Source organism: Urtica dioica, chromosome 2 (genome assembly GCF_054948205.1).
Source record: "Urtica dioica subsp. dioica isolate 48M chromosome 2, U.dioica_male_clone48M_v1_H2, whole genome shotgun sequence".
Classification (NCBI taxonomy): Eukaryota; Viridiplantae; Streptophyta; class Magnoliopsida; order Rosales; family Urticaceae; genus Urtica; species Urtica dioica.
The window spans coordinates 50,808,947-50,825,917 of NC_142757.1; the positions used below are offsets into that span (position 1 = coordinate 50,808,947).

At 41.0% G+C, this 16,971-nt stretch overlaps 2 protein-coding genes across 4 annotated transcripts; both read left to right on the forward strand.

Moving 5' to 3' along the window:
• Nucleotides 1-496: 496 nt before the first annotated feature.
• Nucleotides 497-7,814, forward strand: LOC149405365 (protein SCAR2-like). 2 transcript variants are annotated; one of them, XM_089607105.1, is made up of 9 exons: nt 497-903; nt 1,670-1,833; nt 2,373-2,496; nt 2,603-2,732; nt 3,292-3,359; nt 3,477-6,783; nt 6,897-6,983; nt 7,079-7,189; nt 7,303-7,814. In XM_089607105.1, exons 1-9 carry the CDS (start codon nt 749-751, stop codon nt 7,351-7,353), a joined length of 4,197 nt encoding a protein of 1,398 aa, XP_089463231.1. In that variant the 5' UTR covers nt 497-748; the 3' UTR covers nt 7,354-7,814. The 2 variants fall into 2 exon arrangements, with proteins under 2 accessions (XP_089463231.1, XP_089463232.1); XM_089607106.1 differs by having other exon boundaries at nt 3,295-3,359.
• A 1,673-nt stretch (nt 7,815-9,487) lies between these two features.
• Nucleotides 9,488-14,026, forward strand: LOC149405366 (crooked neck protein, putative / cell cycle protein). Of its 2 annotated transcripts, XM_089607108.1 has the most exons (8): nt 9,488-10,708; nt 10,803-10,868; nt 11,228-11,372; nt 11,472-11,690; nt 11,998-12,217; nt 12,326-12,521; nt 12,844-12,983; nt 13,687-14,026. In XM_089607108.1, exons 1-7 carry the CDS (start codon nt 9,549-9,551, stop codon nt 12,956-12,958), a joined length of 2,121 nt encoding a protein of 706 aa, XP_089463234.1. In that variant the 5' UTR covers nt 9,488-9,548; the 3' UTR covers nt 12,959-12,983; nt 13,687-14,026. The 2 variants fall into 2 exon arrangements, with proteins under 2 accessions (XP_089463234.1, XP_089463233.1); XM_089607107.1 differs by lacking the exon at nt 13,687-14,026 and having other exon boundaries at nt 12,844-13,194.
• Nucleotides 14,027-16,971: the final 2,945 nt, after the last annotated feature.

Genomic DNA, 16,971 nt, shown 5'->3' on the forward strand with positions numbered 1-16,971 from the left:
TGTAGAACTATGTGATGTGGTCCTTGTGGATCAGTAATTATGTCATATTTGTATTTTGAGCATGTCCTAAAATGTTAAAACTCTATAATATGTTTTAAAATACTTTATAAAAAGAACAAGAAGTAATATTTGAAAACGATATGAAAATTGTAATCCAATAACTAAAATATAATTTCGTAAGAAACAACACGTACCAAATGACAAAATTCTTACGTTAAAAGATCTACTTAAATTTTAGACACCTGAGAATTTTAATATACATATTTAAAAAAAAAAAGTTATACCATAACATTTTGTGTCTTGTATGCTAGCAGAGAGAGAGAGAGATGCACTGAATTTCAAGAAAAATATAAATATACTTTTCAAGGCAAATCCAAGTAAAAGGTGGTGAATTGTTCGTCATCATAATGCAAAATAATTGCTGGGATGTTAGAAAAATTTATAATTTAGTAATAGAAAGTAAAAATAGATATAAAATTAAATATTTAGTGTCACATTCTCTCATCACGTATGTATGTGTGTGACCACCACCATCATCACCACCAACACCACCGTTGCATTTATTCAGTTTCTCTCTCCTCTTATTTCTTCTTCTTCTTCTTTTTTCTTCAAATTCTCATTTATTTCCGATGTGAGAGTTAGTCGAAGAACACAGAAAACGATATCTCTGTTCATTTCCTCAGAATTGAGCTTCTTAGGGTTTCGGAATCTCCTCTTCTCTCTCTCTGAATCTTAGGAGAGAGAAACCATGCCGTTGACGAGGTACAGAGTGAGGAGCGAGTATGGATTGGCCGATCCGGAGCTTTACAGAGCCGCCGATAAGGATGATCCCGAGGCGCTCCTGGAAGGCGTCGCCATGGCCGGCCTCGTCGGAGTTCTTCGGCAGCTCGGCGATCTCGCCGAGTGAGTCTCTACACCTCTCTTGTTTGATAACTTTTAGGTTCTTGATTTAAATGCGTCCGAATTAGTTGTTCGTCAAGGAATTTCGGAGTTTTCGAGTGATAATTGACTATTGAGTTCGGTATTTGGTTAGCAGAATTGTGAATTGTGTTGGATTTGAATGTTTTGAGGATCTGCCAAATGTGGACTTGTGCCAAAGACTGTAACTTTTTTCAATTTAGTCCTGAATTGGCTTTTCCAAATTAGCTTCCTTATTTAGTTAATGTTAAGGCTTCAATTTGATCTGTGTTCCTGTCAGTTGAGAGTAAATTTAGAGGCAATTCTTGCATGCTTTGACTGTCATTTTTACAAATTTTCCGTGCCAAGTTGAAAATTGTGAAATTTACGTATCAGATGTGTCACATTTGGAATATGAAATGAACTTCGTTTTTTTGCTTATCAGTAACAGTAGATTGTTCTCTTCCTTCATAATGTAGTTACGAAATCATCGTTTTTCCGGGCTTTCTAGAACATTAGGTTCTTTACTTTTTTTTTTTTTTGCTTAACTTGTTGTCTTCTCATGTATGCTATATGGAAATTGAAACCAATCACCTACTAATTCAAGAAAAAGCTGTTTCCCTTTAATGTTAACATCAATTTCGGAGCCATTCACTTGCTCATTAACATTGATTTTTGTGCTGTTATGTGCGTTCTGCATTGAATATTGCTATCCTGATAGGAGTTTATTATTATTATTATTATTTTATACATTGTTGTGGTGTTTCTGTAGGTTTGCTGCCGAAATATTCCATGACTTGCATGAAGAAGTACTGGCAACATCAGCTAGAGGTCATGGTCTGATAGCTCGTGTTCAACAATTAGAAGCAGAGTTTCCTCCAATCGAGAAGGCGCTTTTGTCCCAAACAAACCAGTCCTTGTTTCACTACAATTCAGGTTGGATAACTTGATTCATATTCTATCTATGTATGTATGCTTGAGCCTTATAAATCACTATCATAGCCACGCAGTGTTTTCTTGGCTCATTTCTGCTTGTATTGGCCTGGTATGTAAATTTTCCTAGACGGTTATGCAATTAGATGTTATCCCAGTAATCCTGGCTGGTAAAAGCCTATAAAATTTCCATGGAGTATCTGATTACAATTCTTCATATCAACTTAATAACTGTAGCTGTACTCTAGAAAATCCAATAATCATAGATATTAGTGAATACGTGTTAAACACTTTATTTTTTTTCCCAAATCCAATCGATCATATCTCTAAGCATCCTACATAATAAGGTTCACATATTTTTCTCTCACACCAATCATGCTTTCACTATAAATTGGATTGGATGATAGAACTATGCAATCTTTTGATTGCGTTTGTGCTTTGATTCCACTGAAAGTATTCGTTGAATTAAAATTGGAGTATTTGAACGGTTGTAATGTACAGAGAACTATCTTTTATCTAGTTGACAAGTTATTTGACTATAGGTGTTGAATGGCATCCCAATTTGCGGTCCGAACAGAATCTCGTTGCTCGTGGAGACTTACCTCGTTTTGTAATGGACTCATATGAAGAAAGTCGCGGTCCCCCACGCCTATTTCTTCTTGACAAGTATGATCACCTTGCTGTTATTTCTTGAATCATTTTATGTACGGCCAGATAAAAGATAGGTTATATTTCAACTTGGAGTTGAAAAGAATATGATTGGCTTTCTTAGGTTTGACGTTGCGGGAGCTGGAGCATGTTTGAAACGTTATACTGATCCATCATTCTTCAAAATAGAAGCAGCAGCTTCAGGAAAAGAAAATGTAGAGATTCCTCGTGAAAAGAAAAATCGCAGATTCAAGGTATTCTACTTCATTGCAAGCAATAAACACGATTTTCAAAATCATATTAGCCCCACCCCACCTATTGAAGGAACTTAAAAGTACACTCTGCGTATTATTTCTATTTCAGACGATTTGTATGGATATGCCCTTGTCCAGGAAAGCATTTAAATTTCAAGTCTAAAGTGATTTAGGCTAATGCTAATTTCCACTGCATACACTGACTTTAATCCAATGTTTAATCTTGATCTTGCTTAGGTTCCAAAAACCAAAGTAATTATTAGCTTAAGTCAGAGTTTTTAGTCTAAGATGATTAAAACGACTCAGTAATCACCATGGTGGGGTTATTTATATGATACACGGGGGAAATTGTCATATGGTACATGTTCCAACATTTTACGTGCCAATAGATGCTGTAAGTGTGACACGTTGAAATATGGCATGTTAAATGTCTTATCAGCTATCTGCATCTATTTACCATTTACTCTCCCTTTTAGTGTTCTCTTTAGTGGGCGCCCACGGATAGATTATTACTGTTGATTTGATCGTATGACTGAAGTAATTTTTCCCTAACTTTAAGCAGAAGAAAGGAGCGCGGTGGAGGAACGTAGAAACCACACCAGATGCTGCACCAGCATCGCATACAAGGTGAGGGAACTTTTATTTGGATCCTGATTTGAAATAATGCTTTTGTGGCTCTAGCATGTAACTTTTAACATGGTTTGATAACGTGTGCGTGTGTGTGTGTTTTTTTTTCTTTTTCAGATTGGAACAATTGTTCCTGGAGGAACGCATTGAGAACGGTCACAGTGACCCTGCACGTCTAGTGAAGTTGAAAAGAAGGCATGTGAATGGATCTGACAACGGAGCAGGGAAAAGTTACATGGAGAGGTTTGTGGAGACTCCAGAGGAGCGTGAACTTGCTTGTGAGAATTCTATTGTTCCTGTATCATTTACACCAGAGTATACGAGTGAACCTGGAGTTAGAATACTTGATATCAGTACAGTAAGTCCTGGTGAAAAGTCACTTAGGAGTGAAAGTGCTTGTTCATCACCAAATATCCACGAGAACGCGTCAAAACCATCGACCAACGGTTATGGTGATGATGTGGGTGATGCAGAAATTATCAAGATGACTGACACGTCTGGTAATGATGAGACCTCTGAAAGATCTTCTAGCCTTCATGAGATGCAAGTTGAGAGAGAAGTGAGGATCTACGGCGAAGAAAAGCGTAAAGGGATTGCCAATGGGTATGAGTCTGATGATTTGACCAGTGAGGTTGATAATTACTTGGATGCTGCAGCCAGTATGGAGTCAGAAATAGAAACGGACAATGAGTACAGACCGAATAGCACCACCCGTTTCTTGAAAGACATAAATCGCGGAACAGATTCTGAGGCGAATGAAGAACCAACTGAGCACCGAACTCAGCATTCAGATTCTCAATCAGTTGGAAACTGTTCTACATCAGACGACGGTAATAATTCATATAAGAGAAACCGATCGAGCTTTTCTTACTCTGATTCTCCGAGCAGCCTGGTCGAGAAAACACAAGTTGGTTCTGGATCAGGAGCTATATTCCCTTCTGGTGAAATTCGTGGATCGGAAATTGTGGAAGATTCCTCCAATGGGCCCTCTGAAACTACAGAATCTCTTGGAGCTGTGCCTGGCAAGCTTGGTGTATCTAGTGATACAAGCGGCAAGGAAGAGAACATTCATGCTTCTAGAGAAGCCTCTGGAAGTGGAATTGTTGATGATTTGCATTCTATACAGCAGCATGGATTCTCTGCAGCAAGTTCAGTCGAGGCAGGTTCGCTGGAGGGTCCTGAAACAGGTGGAACGCCCGCTGAGTATATTGTACCTGATTTGAGGGTACGAAATACCGCTGAAAATGAGGTGAACCTTGTTGATGCAGTTTGTGCTGAGCCTCAGATTTCTTCTCAGATTAGTGAAGATATTACGAAGACTTCAGGAAGACATCTCGCAGATGAATCAGAAGCTGAAGATCCAAAAGTTTCAGAACCAGCTATTGAAAATGAAGAATGCAAAATCAAAGAGGAGCTCAAAGAGTCAGAGAAAGGTTCGGGCTCTGATGAGGACGAGCCACATGGTATCTCTCAGGAGGAGCTATGTTCCTCACCTTGGGCAAACTCAGGAACTTCTATTCCTTATTTTTCTGTTTCTCGTGATCGCTTAGATATTTTGGAGCCTGAAAAGCCCGCTGCTGGTGTTGAGGATATTGTTTCACTTGTGGAAGTCCATACAGATAACGCCTCTCCCACGTTGGTTGCTGAAGAGAAAGACACGCCAGAAGATCTTTATCGAGGGGATTCTCCACAGTCCACTGGCAAAAAGGAGGCACATTACACAGATTTTACTGTAGATGTACCTCATGATAAACCTGTTTTAGAGGAAGCAAGTATCCTACTTTCCAAAGAGAGTCCGAATAGTGAAGGTTCGGGGGTAGAAGATTTCGAGGAGACAGGCTCATCTACAAGCCATGATATCTCTTTGCCTTCAGATGCTTGTTCTCCGCCGGAGACCAGGAGTTTGGCAGAACCTCTTATTAGCACTGTGGCTCCCCATCGGAAAGAAGCAGAATTTGTTGAGCGGGTTTCTCCAGAGTGTGATGTGGAATCAGAAACATCTCGAGAAGCAGATTCGGGCTTGACCTCGAGTATATCAGCTTCTTACAGACATAGCCCGGGAACTTGTGATGGCAACGAAGATTCATTGCTGGCTGAAAACCCCCAGAACAGTTTTCCTGTCATTGACAGCGTCGAAACCTCGACATCGTTGGAAGCTAGAAATCAGAAGCCAGAGTCTGTACTGTCGGATCATTTCATCAATAGGGAAGATGTCATGTCCGTGCCTACCTCTCACCAGGCAGACCCAGAAGATTCACTGGAGTTACCTGAGTGCCCAGTGATAGAAGAAGCAAGTCCACATCAAGTACGAGCCGGTCAACTTGATTCATACCGTTTAGAAGCAGATGAAGCGAGTGTGGACTCATCCAGCGCCGCGTCTAAGAATATAGACATAAGTAATAATTACATAGGTGAGAAAACTGCATTTCAGAAAGAGGACGAGCCCGATCAATCCTCAGTGCTGGAATTCTCATCAGAATCAGCTGGTCATGAAGTTAAAAGCACGAATCAAGCATCGAATCCATTTGAACACGTGGCTCCTAATGTTGTCTTGGTCCCCGAAGCAGCTCAAGTTGATCTCGTGGAGATGCCACCATTGCCACCCCTACCCCCTATGCAATGGAGGATGGGACTCGGGGCGGGGCCGGGAATGGGAATGGGAATGGGAATGGGAAACTTTCAGAGTACACCTCTTCAAGGTATTCGGGGCTTCTTTCCAGCAATGCAGCCATTGAGGGCAGATGAGAAAGTTGAAGCCGAATTACCGGTATTTCATACCGCAACACAGCACCTTGAGAATCCAGTCTTAATGGGAATGGGAATGGGAAGCTTTCAGAGCACACCCCTTGAAGGTAATCGGGGCTTAATGCAGCCACTGAGGGCAGATGAGAAAGCTGAAGCCGATTTACCGGTATCTCATACCGCTACTCAGCAGCCTGAGAATCCAGTCTTCTCTCTTGCTATTGGAGAAGATGAGAGACCCCGTCACGTTCCCGAGCCAGCGGAGGCTAGTCAACACAACCCGTTTGTATCGCCGCCAACAATTTCTAGCGAGAGGCATGAGGAAGAAGAAGCTGTGGAGTCCGAGCCAAGTTCGTCCTCACAGCCACAAACAACCAATTGCGCAGCCACGCGAAACCACGATGTTCCAGAAGAGACGAACGAGCTTGCGAGCCAACCAGAACCGGAAACGGGTTTGGATGCCACAAAACACCCGAACGGAGAACAAGGAAGTTCACTTGCGGTGGATGAACAGCCTCCCCTTGGTTTGGTGATGCCGATCGGAGCTAACCGATGGTCGTCAAACAAGTTCGGCGCGGTATCGGAAACCGAATCTCAAAAGGAAAACGGAAACCCGGCGCCCAAGATCCCTCGTCCCAGGAATCCCCTGATTGACGAGGTGAATGCTCACGGGACAAGCAAGGTATATATGTATTCGTGATTGGATAGTTTCTTTAGAAAAAAACATTATTCACCATCCGAGGTTCGATTATAGCATCTTATAACATAACCTCTTTCTTTATGAAATCCCCGCAGCTAAGGAAGGTCGCAGAACGTGTTCGGCCTCAGCTTGGACCAAAGGTAGATGAAAGAGACTCATTGCTTGAACAGATACGGACAAAGGTTAGACTTCTTTATTTTTTATTTTTTGAGTTTGTCTAAAGTCATTTCATGTTTATTAATTGCTGCCCTATTTTTGTTTCCCTGTTACATTTCAGTCCTTCAATTTGAAGCCTACTACGGCGACAAGGCCCAGTATGGGTCCCACCTTTAATAAAACCAACTTGAGGGTCGCTGCCATATTGGAGAAAGCAAATGCGATTCGTCAGGTAACTCTCTCTCTCTCTCTCTCGGAATTGCATATAAATAACTGTATATATCATATATCTTGTTCTCTTTCATTCCTCTGATTGATATGTGCGTAAATTCAAATTCGGCGCAGTCATTGGCCGGAAGCGACGATGATGAAGACGATGAGGACAACTGGGATTGATTAACGCCCACGAAAAGTAAATTCACTAGAGTGGGTGTAAAATTGCCTTGAACCGGGTTCGGTAGTTATAATTCACCAAGAACGCTCATGTCAATACACCGTTGTCAAGAGGGCTCGTCGCTTCTATTCCATGGAAGTTTGCTTGCGGCGAAAAGAGAAGGAAAATAGAAAAAGAAAGGAAAAAAAAAGCACAAACTTTATATACAAGAGAGACTCATCAAGGCCTATAAGGTATGTGGCCTATAGTTAGTCACCAATTAAAAACACATGCTTAGTGTAAATTGTGGGAGTGATGTAAATTTTGATGTGTAGAGGAGGAAAAAAAAGTTTCTGTTTAAATTTTGTATTACTATTTAGCTTGGTTTTTGTATGTGCATATTTACTCATTATTCTTTTCCTTATACTGCTCTGTAAGTAAATTCATTTTGTTCCATTATTGTGGTTCTATTGGGAGTTTTTAACGATCTACTCTCAAATTAAGATGTCCTTGTCAAAGGCTTCAAAAATTAGATCTACGTATAACTATTACCTATTGAAATTAAAGAATGAAGTAATAAATAATTTAAAACAAGGGCGGGGCTAAAAGCCTAGTTTAATTAAACTTTTTGCCAATTATAGCAAATAACATTTTCAAAATTCCTAATACGTCAAAAACAAAATATTCAAACCCATTTTCAACAATCCACTTCAACATTTCGGAAACCAAAATACCAAAACAGAATACCCTAAACTCACCATTGTCTTTCACATCATCATGGCGGTGATTGGAGGCCAAGAACAGAAGCTCTGATGTGTCGATTTGCAAACTCGCCGGAGATTTGTGCTGGAACGAGGATGAGAATCGCCTCATCATCCAGCTCACGAAGAGGCGAGGTAGAAAAGAAAGGAAAAAAGACTTAAATTGAAAATGTCGCACCCATTGATTTGTTGGTGATTCGGAATCGTTTTCGTATTCGTGTTTGTGTTGTGATTTGATTAGAATTGTGGTGTCGTTGCGAATGTCAATTCCAAGTAACCATCGGACGGGAATCAGATTTCATCCCTGTTTTTTTTTATCAAGAAGTTGTGCGAAGATCGGGACGCAGTCGTACATGAAGGCGAGCACATATGAATTGACGATCTTGGTGAGCATCTCAGCGAGAGCTCGAACCTCAAAAACTTCCCATCTCGGCCGAGAACGGATTGTACGTGTTTATAATAAATCTGGAATTTTTTGTCCATTTTTGGTGGAGCAGAAAATGCGTATTTTTTTCTTCAAACTATAAAATTCATTGGCCAAATAAAATCTTAATTAATAAATCCAAATCATATATGACACTCACCAATACTTGAAAGACCATATAAAATAGACTAAAATCAAACAAAATGTTAAAAATAAAAAATAAGTTAAATTGAGTCAAACAAATAACGAAAAATCGATTTATTACTTTTACTATGGGCCTCGAACTAGTGTTCGAAGATACTCAAAACTTCAGACAAAAAGAAAGAACGAAAATAGTAGAATAAGTGTTTATTGAATTGCTTTTGTGTGCTGAGAATAGTATGCTAGAGAGATATGAAAAAGTAACGAACATTTGATGTGTTATTAAGCGATATTTATCGAACAAAAAAAAAAGATAATTTTAAAATCAAATCTTAAAAAATGACAACGCGTAAATAACCGTTGCTTCTCCAGCTCGCCCATTCGCCCTCCACGTCTTTGTCTTTTCGTGGGCTAAGTCATCACTTCCTTTGACTTGATTGGACTTGTTCTTTGACTTTTTCCTGCTCTAAGGTCGCATCATCTATGCCTTCTTCTCGTCTTGGACTTCTCTATTATGCTAACCCCACATCAAACGGGCTTCTTTGTTTTTTAACGAAAACCTAATTGAGCCGGACCAATTGCGACCCAAGGAAATTAATTGACCCCTACAATAATAAATTGCGCCTAAACCTTTCACAGATAATAAAAGTTACTTGCTCTCGGACAATGACACTGAAATATAATGGCGATTTTCAAGTAAAATGCTCTGCAATAAAAGTGAGGACCAAAATGACACAATTATGAAACTTCAGGGACTATCAAATAAATACTAAAAAGCAAAAAATAACAGGATATCCAAATTACAAATTATATAGGATATAAAATACGAAACGACACTCTCACAGCGAAACCCCAATATCTCTCTCCCCAAAAAACCTCAGGAACCCTAACAATGGCGTCGAACAAAGACTCCGACCCATCTCTGGGCTTCCTAACCCGCAAGGACACCGAAGTGAAGCTCCCTCGAGCCACCAGAGTCAAGAACAAAACTCCGGCCTCCGTACAAATCACCGCCGAGCAGATCCTCCGCGAGGCTCGCGAGCGCCAAGAGTCCGAGATCCGACCGCCGAAGCAGAAAATCACCGACGCGACAGAGCTCGGCGATTACCGCCTCCGAAAGCGCAAGGAGTTCGAAGATCTCGTCCGCCGCGTCCGGTGGAACACCGGCGTCTGGGTGAAGTACGCGCAATGGGAAGAGTCGCAAAAGGACTTCGCTCGAGCAAGGTCCGTTTGGGAACGGGCTTTGGAAGTCGATTACAGAATCCACACGACGTGGCTGAAGTACGCCGAGATGGAGATGCGAAACCGTTTCGTGAACCGCGCGAGAAACCTGTGGGACCGCGCCGTCACGCTCCTCCCGCGCGTGGACCAGCTCTGGTACAAGTACATCCACATGGAAGAAGTGCTCGGAAACGTCGCCGGAGCGAGGCAGGTCTTCGAGCGGTGGATGAGCTGGTCGCCGGACCGGCAGGGATGGCTCTCCTACGTGAAATTCGAGCTCCGCTACAACGAGGTCGACCGCGCCCGATCGGTCCTCGAGCGGTTCGTCGAGGCTCACCCGAGCGCCGCCGCGTGGGTGAGATTCGCAAAGTTCGAAGTCAAGCACGGCGAGCTGGGCCGGGCCCGAGAGGTCTACGAGCGGGCCGTGGAGAGGATGGGTCTCGAAGGAGACGATGTCGAGGAGCTTCTTATCGCGTTCGCGGAGTTCGAGGAGCGGTGTAAAGAGACTGAGCGGGCACGGGCGATATTCAAGCTGGCCTTGGACTGTGTTCCGAAGGGGAGAGCGGAGGATATTTACCGGAAGTTTGTTGCGTTCGAGAAGCAATTTGGGAATCGGGACGGGATCGAGGACGCCATCGTTGGGAAGAGGAGGTTTCAGTACGAGGACGAGGTGAGGAAGAACCCGATGGGTTACGATACCTGGTTCGATTACATCCGGCTCGAGGAGAGCGTCGGGGATCGAGAGCGGATCAGGGAAGTTTACGAGCGAGCCATCGCCAATGTGCCTCCGGCTGAGGAGAAGCGGTACTGGCAGAGATATATTTACCTTTGGTGAGCTGTTTTTTTTTTTCCCAGTAAAAAGATGAGTCGGTTATGGTATGCTTTGTGTAGGTACTCAAGTTTTAGTTTTTTGATGATTTTGTAGGATTAATTATGCTTTGTACGAGGAGATTGAAGCTGGAGATGTTGAGAGGACAAGAGATGTGTACAGGTATGAATCAAAAACTGAAGTTATAATTAGTGGTAGAATCAGCTTTACTATTTCTTACTTTGTTGATGAACTTGCATTCAACATGTTCTTGTTTGTATTTTCAGGTTGTAAATATATATATGATTATTAGTAAGCTTGCAATTATCTTCCTTTTTCAAGAATTGCAATTTGTTGATGAACTGGCTGACTTATTGCAATAAGCATGTTCTTGTTTGTATTTTCGGGTGTTAAATATATATATGATTATTAGTAAGCTTGCAATTTTGTTCCTTTTTCAAGAATTGCGATTTGTTGATGAACTGGCTGACTTATTGGTTGTTGGTAATAAATAAATAATACCCATGTTTCAATGCTTTCAGGGAATGTCTGAATCTGATTCCTCACAACAAGTTCTCTTTCGCTAAAGTATGGCTGCTCGCCGCTCAGTTTGAAATCCGACAGCTCAATCTCAAAGGAGCGAGGATGATCTTAGGCAGGGCTATCGGAAAAGCTCCTAAAGACAAGGTAATGCCTATATTTATCATTACTAACCCAATAAAAATTCAAGTGTTCGGTTTAGTTTCGAAGCTGTACTGAATCCAGTTTTGGCTTTACGATTAACAGATATTTAAGAAGTATATTGAGATAGAGATGCAAATCGGGAACATAGACCGGTGCCGGAAGTTGTACGAAAAGTACTTGGAGTGGGCTCCTGAGAACTGCTATGCTTGGACGAAATACGCCGAGTTGGAGAAATCCCTCTGTGAGACGGAGCGGGCGCGAGCCATTTTCGAACTCGCCATTGACCAACCTGCACTCGACATGCCCGAGTTGCTGTGGAAGGTAATTTTATTTTCTCTGCACTGTCGAATACCTTGTTTCAATATTTGCTTTTATCATCTTGTTAGGATATAACGAATGTAGAACATTTCGAAAGTTCCAGCAATTCTCTCTGTATATAGTTTATCCTTTTTTTTTTTTTTATATGTTTGTAAAATATCAGCGATGTTCTTCTCGACACATTTTAACCCATTTCATCACACATTGTATCTTCCAATTGCTCTGATGCAATCTTGGCTGCTGTTGATTGATCCATATTTACATGAAACGTTGTATTGCTTTCTTTTTTTTCGTTTTGGGTTGAGAACAGACGTACATAGATTTCGAGATCTCCGAGGGCGAGTTGGGAAAAACGAGAGAGCTGTACGAGCGTCTGCTAGACCGAACCAAGCACCTTAAGGTGTGGATCAGCTACGCCAAGTTTGAGGCCTCTGCGACGGAGAATATCAATAACGGCGGAGACTCTGCGGAAGAAGACTCGGAAGCCCGTATTCTGGAGCAGAAGAAAGAAAGCGTCCTGAGAACAAGAAGTAAAATCCGGATATTTCTTTTGAGGACATTTAACACTCCATGTTGATAATGATTTCTCTTTTGTTTTTTAGTTACCATGTCTTATTGTCCATGTTCATGTGTATCAGGATTGTTCGAGAAGGCTGTGAATTACTTCCGAACATCTGCGCCAGAGCTGAAGGAGGAGAGAGCCATGCTTCTCGAAGAATGGCTAAACACCGAAGCGAGTTTCGGTGATCTCGGGGATGTAAATTCTGTCCAGTCAAAGCTTCCCAAGAAGTTGAAAAAGAGGAGGCAAATCGTCAGCGAGGATGGTCCAGCTGGGTATGTCACTGAACTCGGTTTTTTTTTTTTTTTTTTTTTTTTTTTTTTTTTTTTTAGCAAATGACATTTTAGTCACTATAGTTCCAGCAAAATGGGTATTCAAACTATTTTGTTTTGTAGCATGTTTGTCCTATAAATAAGTTTACTTTAAATGAAATCTATTCCCTAAGAAACGAAGAATGTATTTGTCAACTAAGAATGTATTAAATGACTGAAGTATTACAAAATCAATAGTTTATTAATATTCCTCTAAAGGAAATTTACTTGTTCCATTGAGTGTAAATCAATGTTTGACATGCGATTCTCTTAACTTGTCTTGCAGCTTCGAAGAGTTCACAGATTACCTCTTCCCCGAAGAAACTCAGACTACCAATCTGAAGATCTTGGAAGCTGCTTATAAATGGAAGAAGCAGAAGATCTCCATGGACGAGGACTGATGGTCTCTTCCTTCAAAATCAAACTGTAAATTCTCTGCTTTTCTGAGCTTATATAAAACCACTGTATTAGGGGTTTTATTTTTTTGTTAGGTATTATTATTTTACTCCTGTTAACCGAAATTTAATCACTCACTCGCTTGACTTTCAATGTCGATCCATGCAATCAAAGGTGTGTTATATTTGGTGATACGAGTGTCCTTGAGCTTCTTAGTAGTATAATTGAATTATATTTTTTACATGGGCATCGAATAGTTTGATGTTGTATTACAACTTGGTACTATAATTGTTGATGTTTTTGCTTTTGTTCCAAATCATACTAATTTTTTTTTTTTTTGTTTCAATATATTAGCGATCGATCTAAATATTTAATAATGAGTAGTTGAATACTTGAATTTAGTCTCACTGATATTGCTTCTGACTTGGAATTGTAGTGGATAAAAGGATAAGAATACCTTTTCTATGATAGAGGTTTTTTGAAATTTAAAACGGAGACATTTCATTTTCTAGACCTACCATGCAGTTTAATATCTAAGTTTGGATTTGTCATGCACACTGTCTAAATTTAGATTTTTGGGTAAAAGTGTTCCTCTTAAGTATTTAAGCCTTATCTTGTGATGATATTCAAAGAAATTTTGTGATGATCTGAGAAGCGACGCTCTACGATGATATTGAATATTTCAAATATAACGGATTTGTTTTGAATTTGGATGATATTGTTGGCTGCTCAGAACTCTCAGGAAGGTCCGGTTTGTTATAATAGCTTTGTCGAGGCTGATGAACGAGATTTGTTCATGTTCATGGATGATATTGGAGTTGAAGCCTCTTTCTCTCTTACGAGATCCCAAACATTAGCGCTGTCGAGGACATTGGCAAAATAGAGATTGTATAATGAAAAATTAGTATATCTAAAATTAAATGTTCATAAATCATTTGGGATTAAAGTTGAAAAATCAAAGGTCATTTCTTCATTTGGGTGTTGAGGAGTTTATGGCCATGTTACTTCTACTCAAAATTACCTGAGCTACATTGTTTTATATAAAATTCGAGAATAGCTCACTTTCATTATTATGATAGTATCTCTCTCTCTTTTTTTTTTTTTTTTTTTTTTTTTTTTTTTTAACGTTTTTCTTTGTTTTACCCTTTCAATGTTTGATATTGCTAAATAACCTACGTTTGGTAAATCTTAGATAAATAGTCATTTTCATGTATTTACATATGTAAATCTTAGATAAATAACCACCTCCATATATTAGGCCACGTTATTATTTACGGCTATTTAACTAAGATTTAGAAATATCAAACGTTTAAATTGACTATTTTTCTAATTTTTTGTTTAATTTATTTATTTTTAGAGAACTACTACCTTACGTTTTTTTTTTTCCGGAGGTTTCCTTTCCAAAATAGTTGTGATTTCAAAACATATTAAAAATGTTTTTATTCAAATATTTTGGACGAAAGAGTATACATTTTTTTAGTATATTATACAGTTTTAAGTATATATTCTATAGTTTCGATATACAATTATTAGTATAATGTACACTGTTGGGTCAGATTTTTGCAAGGTAGAAATGACACCCTGAGAGCAAAAACGACAAGGCAAGCCCATGCGTAAATTTCAAGTTCACAAGATAAATTTTTTGGTCAAACCTCGAGTCAACCTTGACTCTTGACGCTAACTCATTTTGGGCACAAAACAAACCTGATGGCGTCGCCAACCTGTCATGCCGTCAACCTGATGGTGACACTAACTTGAGGTGCCGCCAACCTGATGATACCGTCAACCTGATGACGCCGTCTACCTAATGACGTTGTCAACCTGATGGTGTCACTAACTTGATTACGTCGTCAACCTGGTAGTATCCCCAACCTGTCATGTCGTCAACTTGATGGTGACGCCAACCTAATGCTGGCATCAACCTGAGGTGATGCCAACCTGACGGCGTCAACCCAAAATGCCGCCCACTCTAGATTGTCGCCAACCCCAAAAATCCACCTATATGATGCTGCCAACCTTCCCAAGGCTCTTTGCCGCCAACCTTCCAAAGGCTTCTTGTCGCCAACCTGCCCAAAGCCTCTTGTCGCCAACCCCACTTGCCACAAGGCAAAACTTGTCTCCAGCCTCCCTTTCCTTTAACTCATAACCAAGAAAAGTCTCAAACATCTATAAATACCCCTCTTAACTCTCTCTCAAGGTAAGTTTATCTCAATTTGGAAAAAATCTACAAAAATTACACTATAACTTTCTCTCTCTCTAAAAAACATAGAGACGAGTACAAATCGTTCACCAAGAACAAATACAACACAACTAATGTTGAGCGTCGGAGCACGCGCCGAGGGAAAACCCTCCGCGTCCCTCTAGATTCATGATTTCTTGTGCTTAGGTGAAGGTACGAGGATTCAAAGACCCAGCAAGGAACTCAAAGGATTTGAAGATCCAAGAACAATGAGCAACGTGGAGAACACAATGACGTGAAGACTCGAAGAAGAGATCAAAGGGTTGAAGGCAAGGTCAAGAGAGATTACGGGTTGAATCTTTCTGATACGCTTTTTTTCAAGAAGCACGAAGAAAATTCATTGACGAGACAGAAACAACAAGAAGAGAAGAACATCACCAAACTCAACCTACGTACGGTCATAGGGTCCGACCCTAAATTGAACCACAGACGGTTCTTAGTGCTAATCCAAAAACGTGATTAACATTTTGACGCTAGAAGGAGGGGATCTCGAGAACAACCACGAGCTCTCCACCGGCAAACTCACTTCCTCATCCGTAGAGCACAAGATTCACCAACAATAAATGACTAGCCGCCTAGCCATTTCCGAGGGCGGCGCCCCTCCGGTGGGAGGCGTCGCATTCAACACTCGGGCCCGAGCCCGCCAAGTCCAAGAGAATGACGTTCCCTGAGAGAATGCTCTCTCCACACCCATTCAAGGTGACCGAAACGCATGAATGAATCGAATTGAGACGAGTATCATCCATCTCGCCGACGTTGTCGCGAGACTCGGAGGACAAGACGCCCTCATCAACAACATCTTCGACGAGCATGACACACCGAAGTATATCCCATTGGGACCGTAGATTGAAGACTCGGAGCAAGTCCCCAACGACAACCCCGAAGGCCAAGAACCCGAGCCCATTCAAGGAGAAAGTGATGAAGTCCCCGATCCGAGCATTCGTCACATCGGCCACAACCACATTGAAGGAACACGAGGAGTTCATGAGCATCACTGACGCCGTGAGGCTAGCCAAACGATGGTCGAGCCAAGGCCAAGAAACTACCCGGCCGCCTCACGAAGCTCTCTCTCCTTCTTCAAGGCTAGAATGGATCGATCGCATCTGTCTACCTTCGATCGCCGAGGCCATGAAGAGGACATGGCTGATATCGGCGTTATTCAAAGGTTCGCGCCACCAAGACGCATCCATTACCCTAGACTCGGTACCCGCAATGGCGAGGACCAAAGGCAACGGCAAAACGCAAAATATGAAAAAACTAATATAGTGTCTGTCTTAGCGAGACATCAACAAAAAATGACCCGTAACAGTAAGAAGCTATATAAAAAATTAACAACCTTAAACACTCTCCTAAAAGATTTTGATAACAACCCCTCTTGTCAATCCAAGTAAAAACATAAAATTGATCTCATAGATTGCACTGGGCTGTAAAATCAAACAATATTCGCAAACTATCATTACATTCATGAGAGAGAGAGAGAGAGAGAGAGAGAGACAGAGAGAGAGATAGGGGGGGGGGGGGGGGGGGGGGGAGAGGGGAAGGCTACGAGTAAACGTCAACAAGAGACTCTCTCTTTTCAAATATCACTGCTTCAACCAACACAAAAAATATCCCTCATAAAAGCATATCTATCGGCCGAACAAAGATGCTTCTTCACGTCGCACAAAAATCCCCCAAATAAAAATTCAATCATACAATCGGTATGAATCCGATTAAATTTGGCTTTAAAACATGATCTTCCTTTTGTGTTTTTGATGCGCAGTCACGTTTCTGATGTAG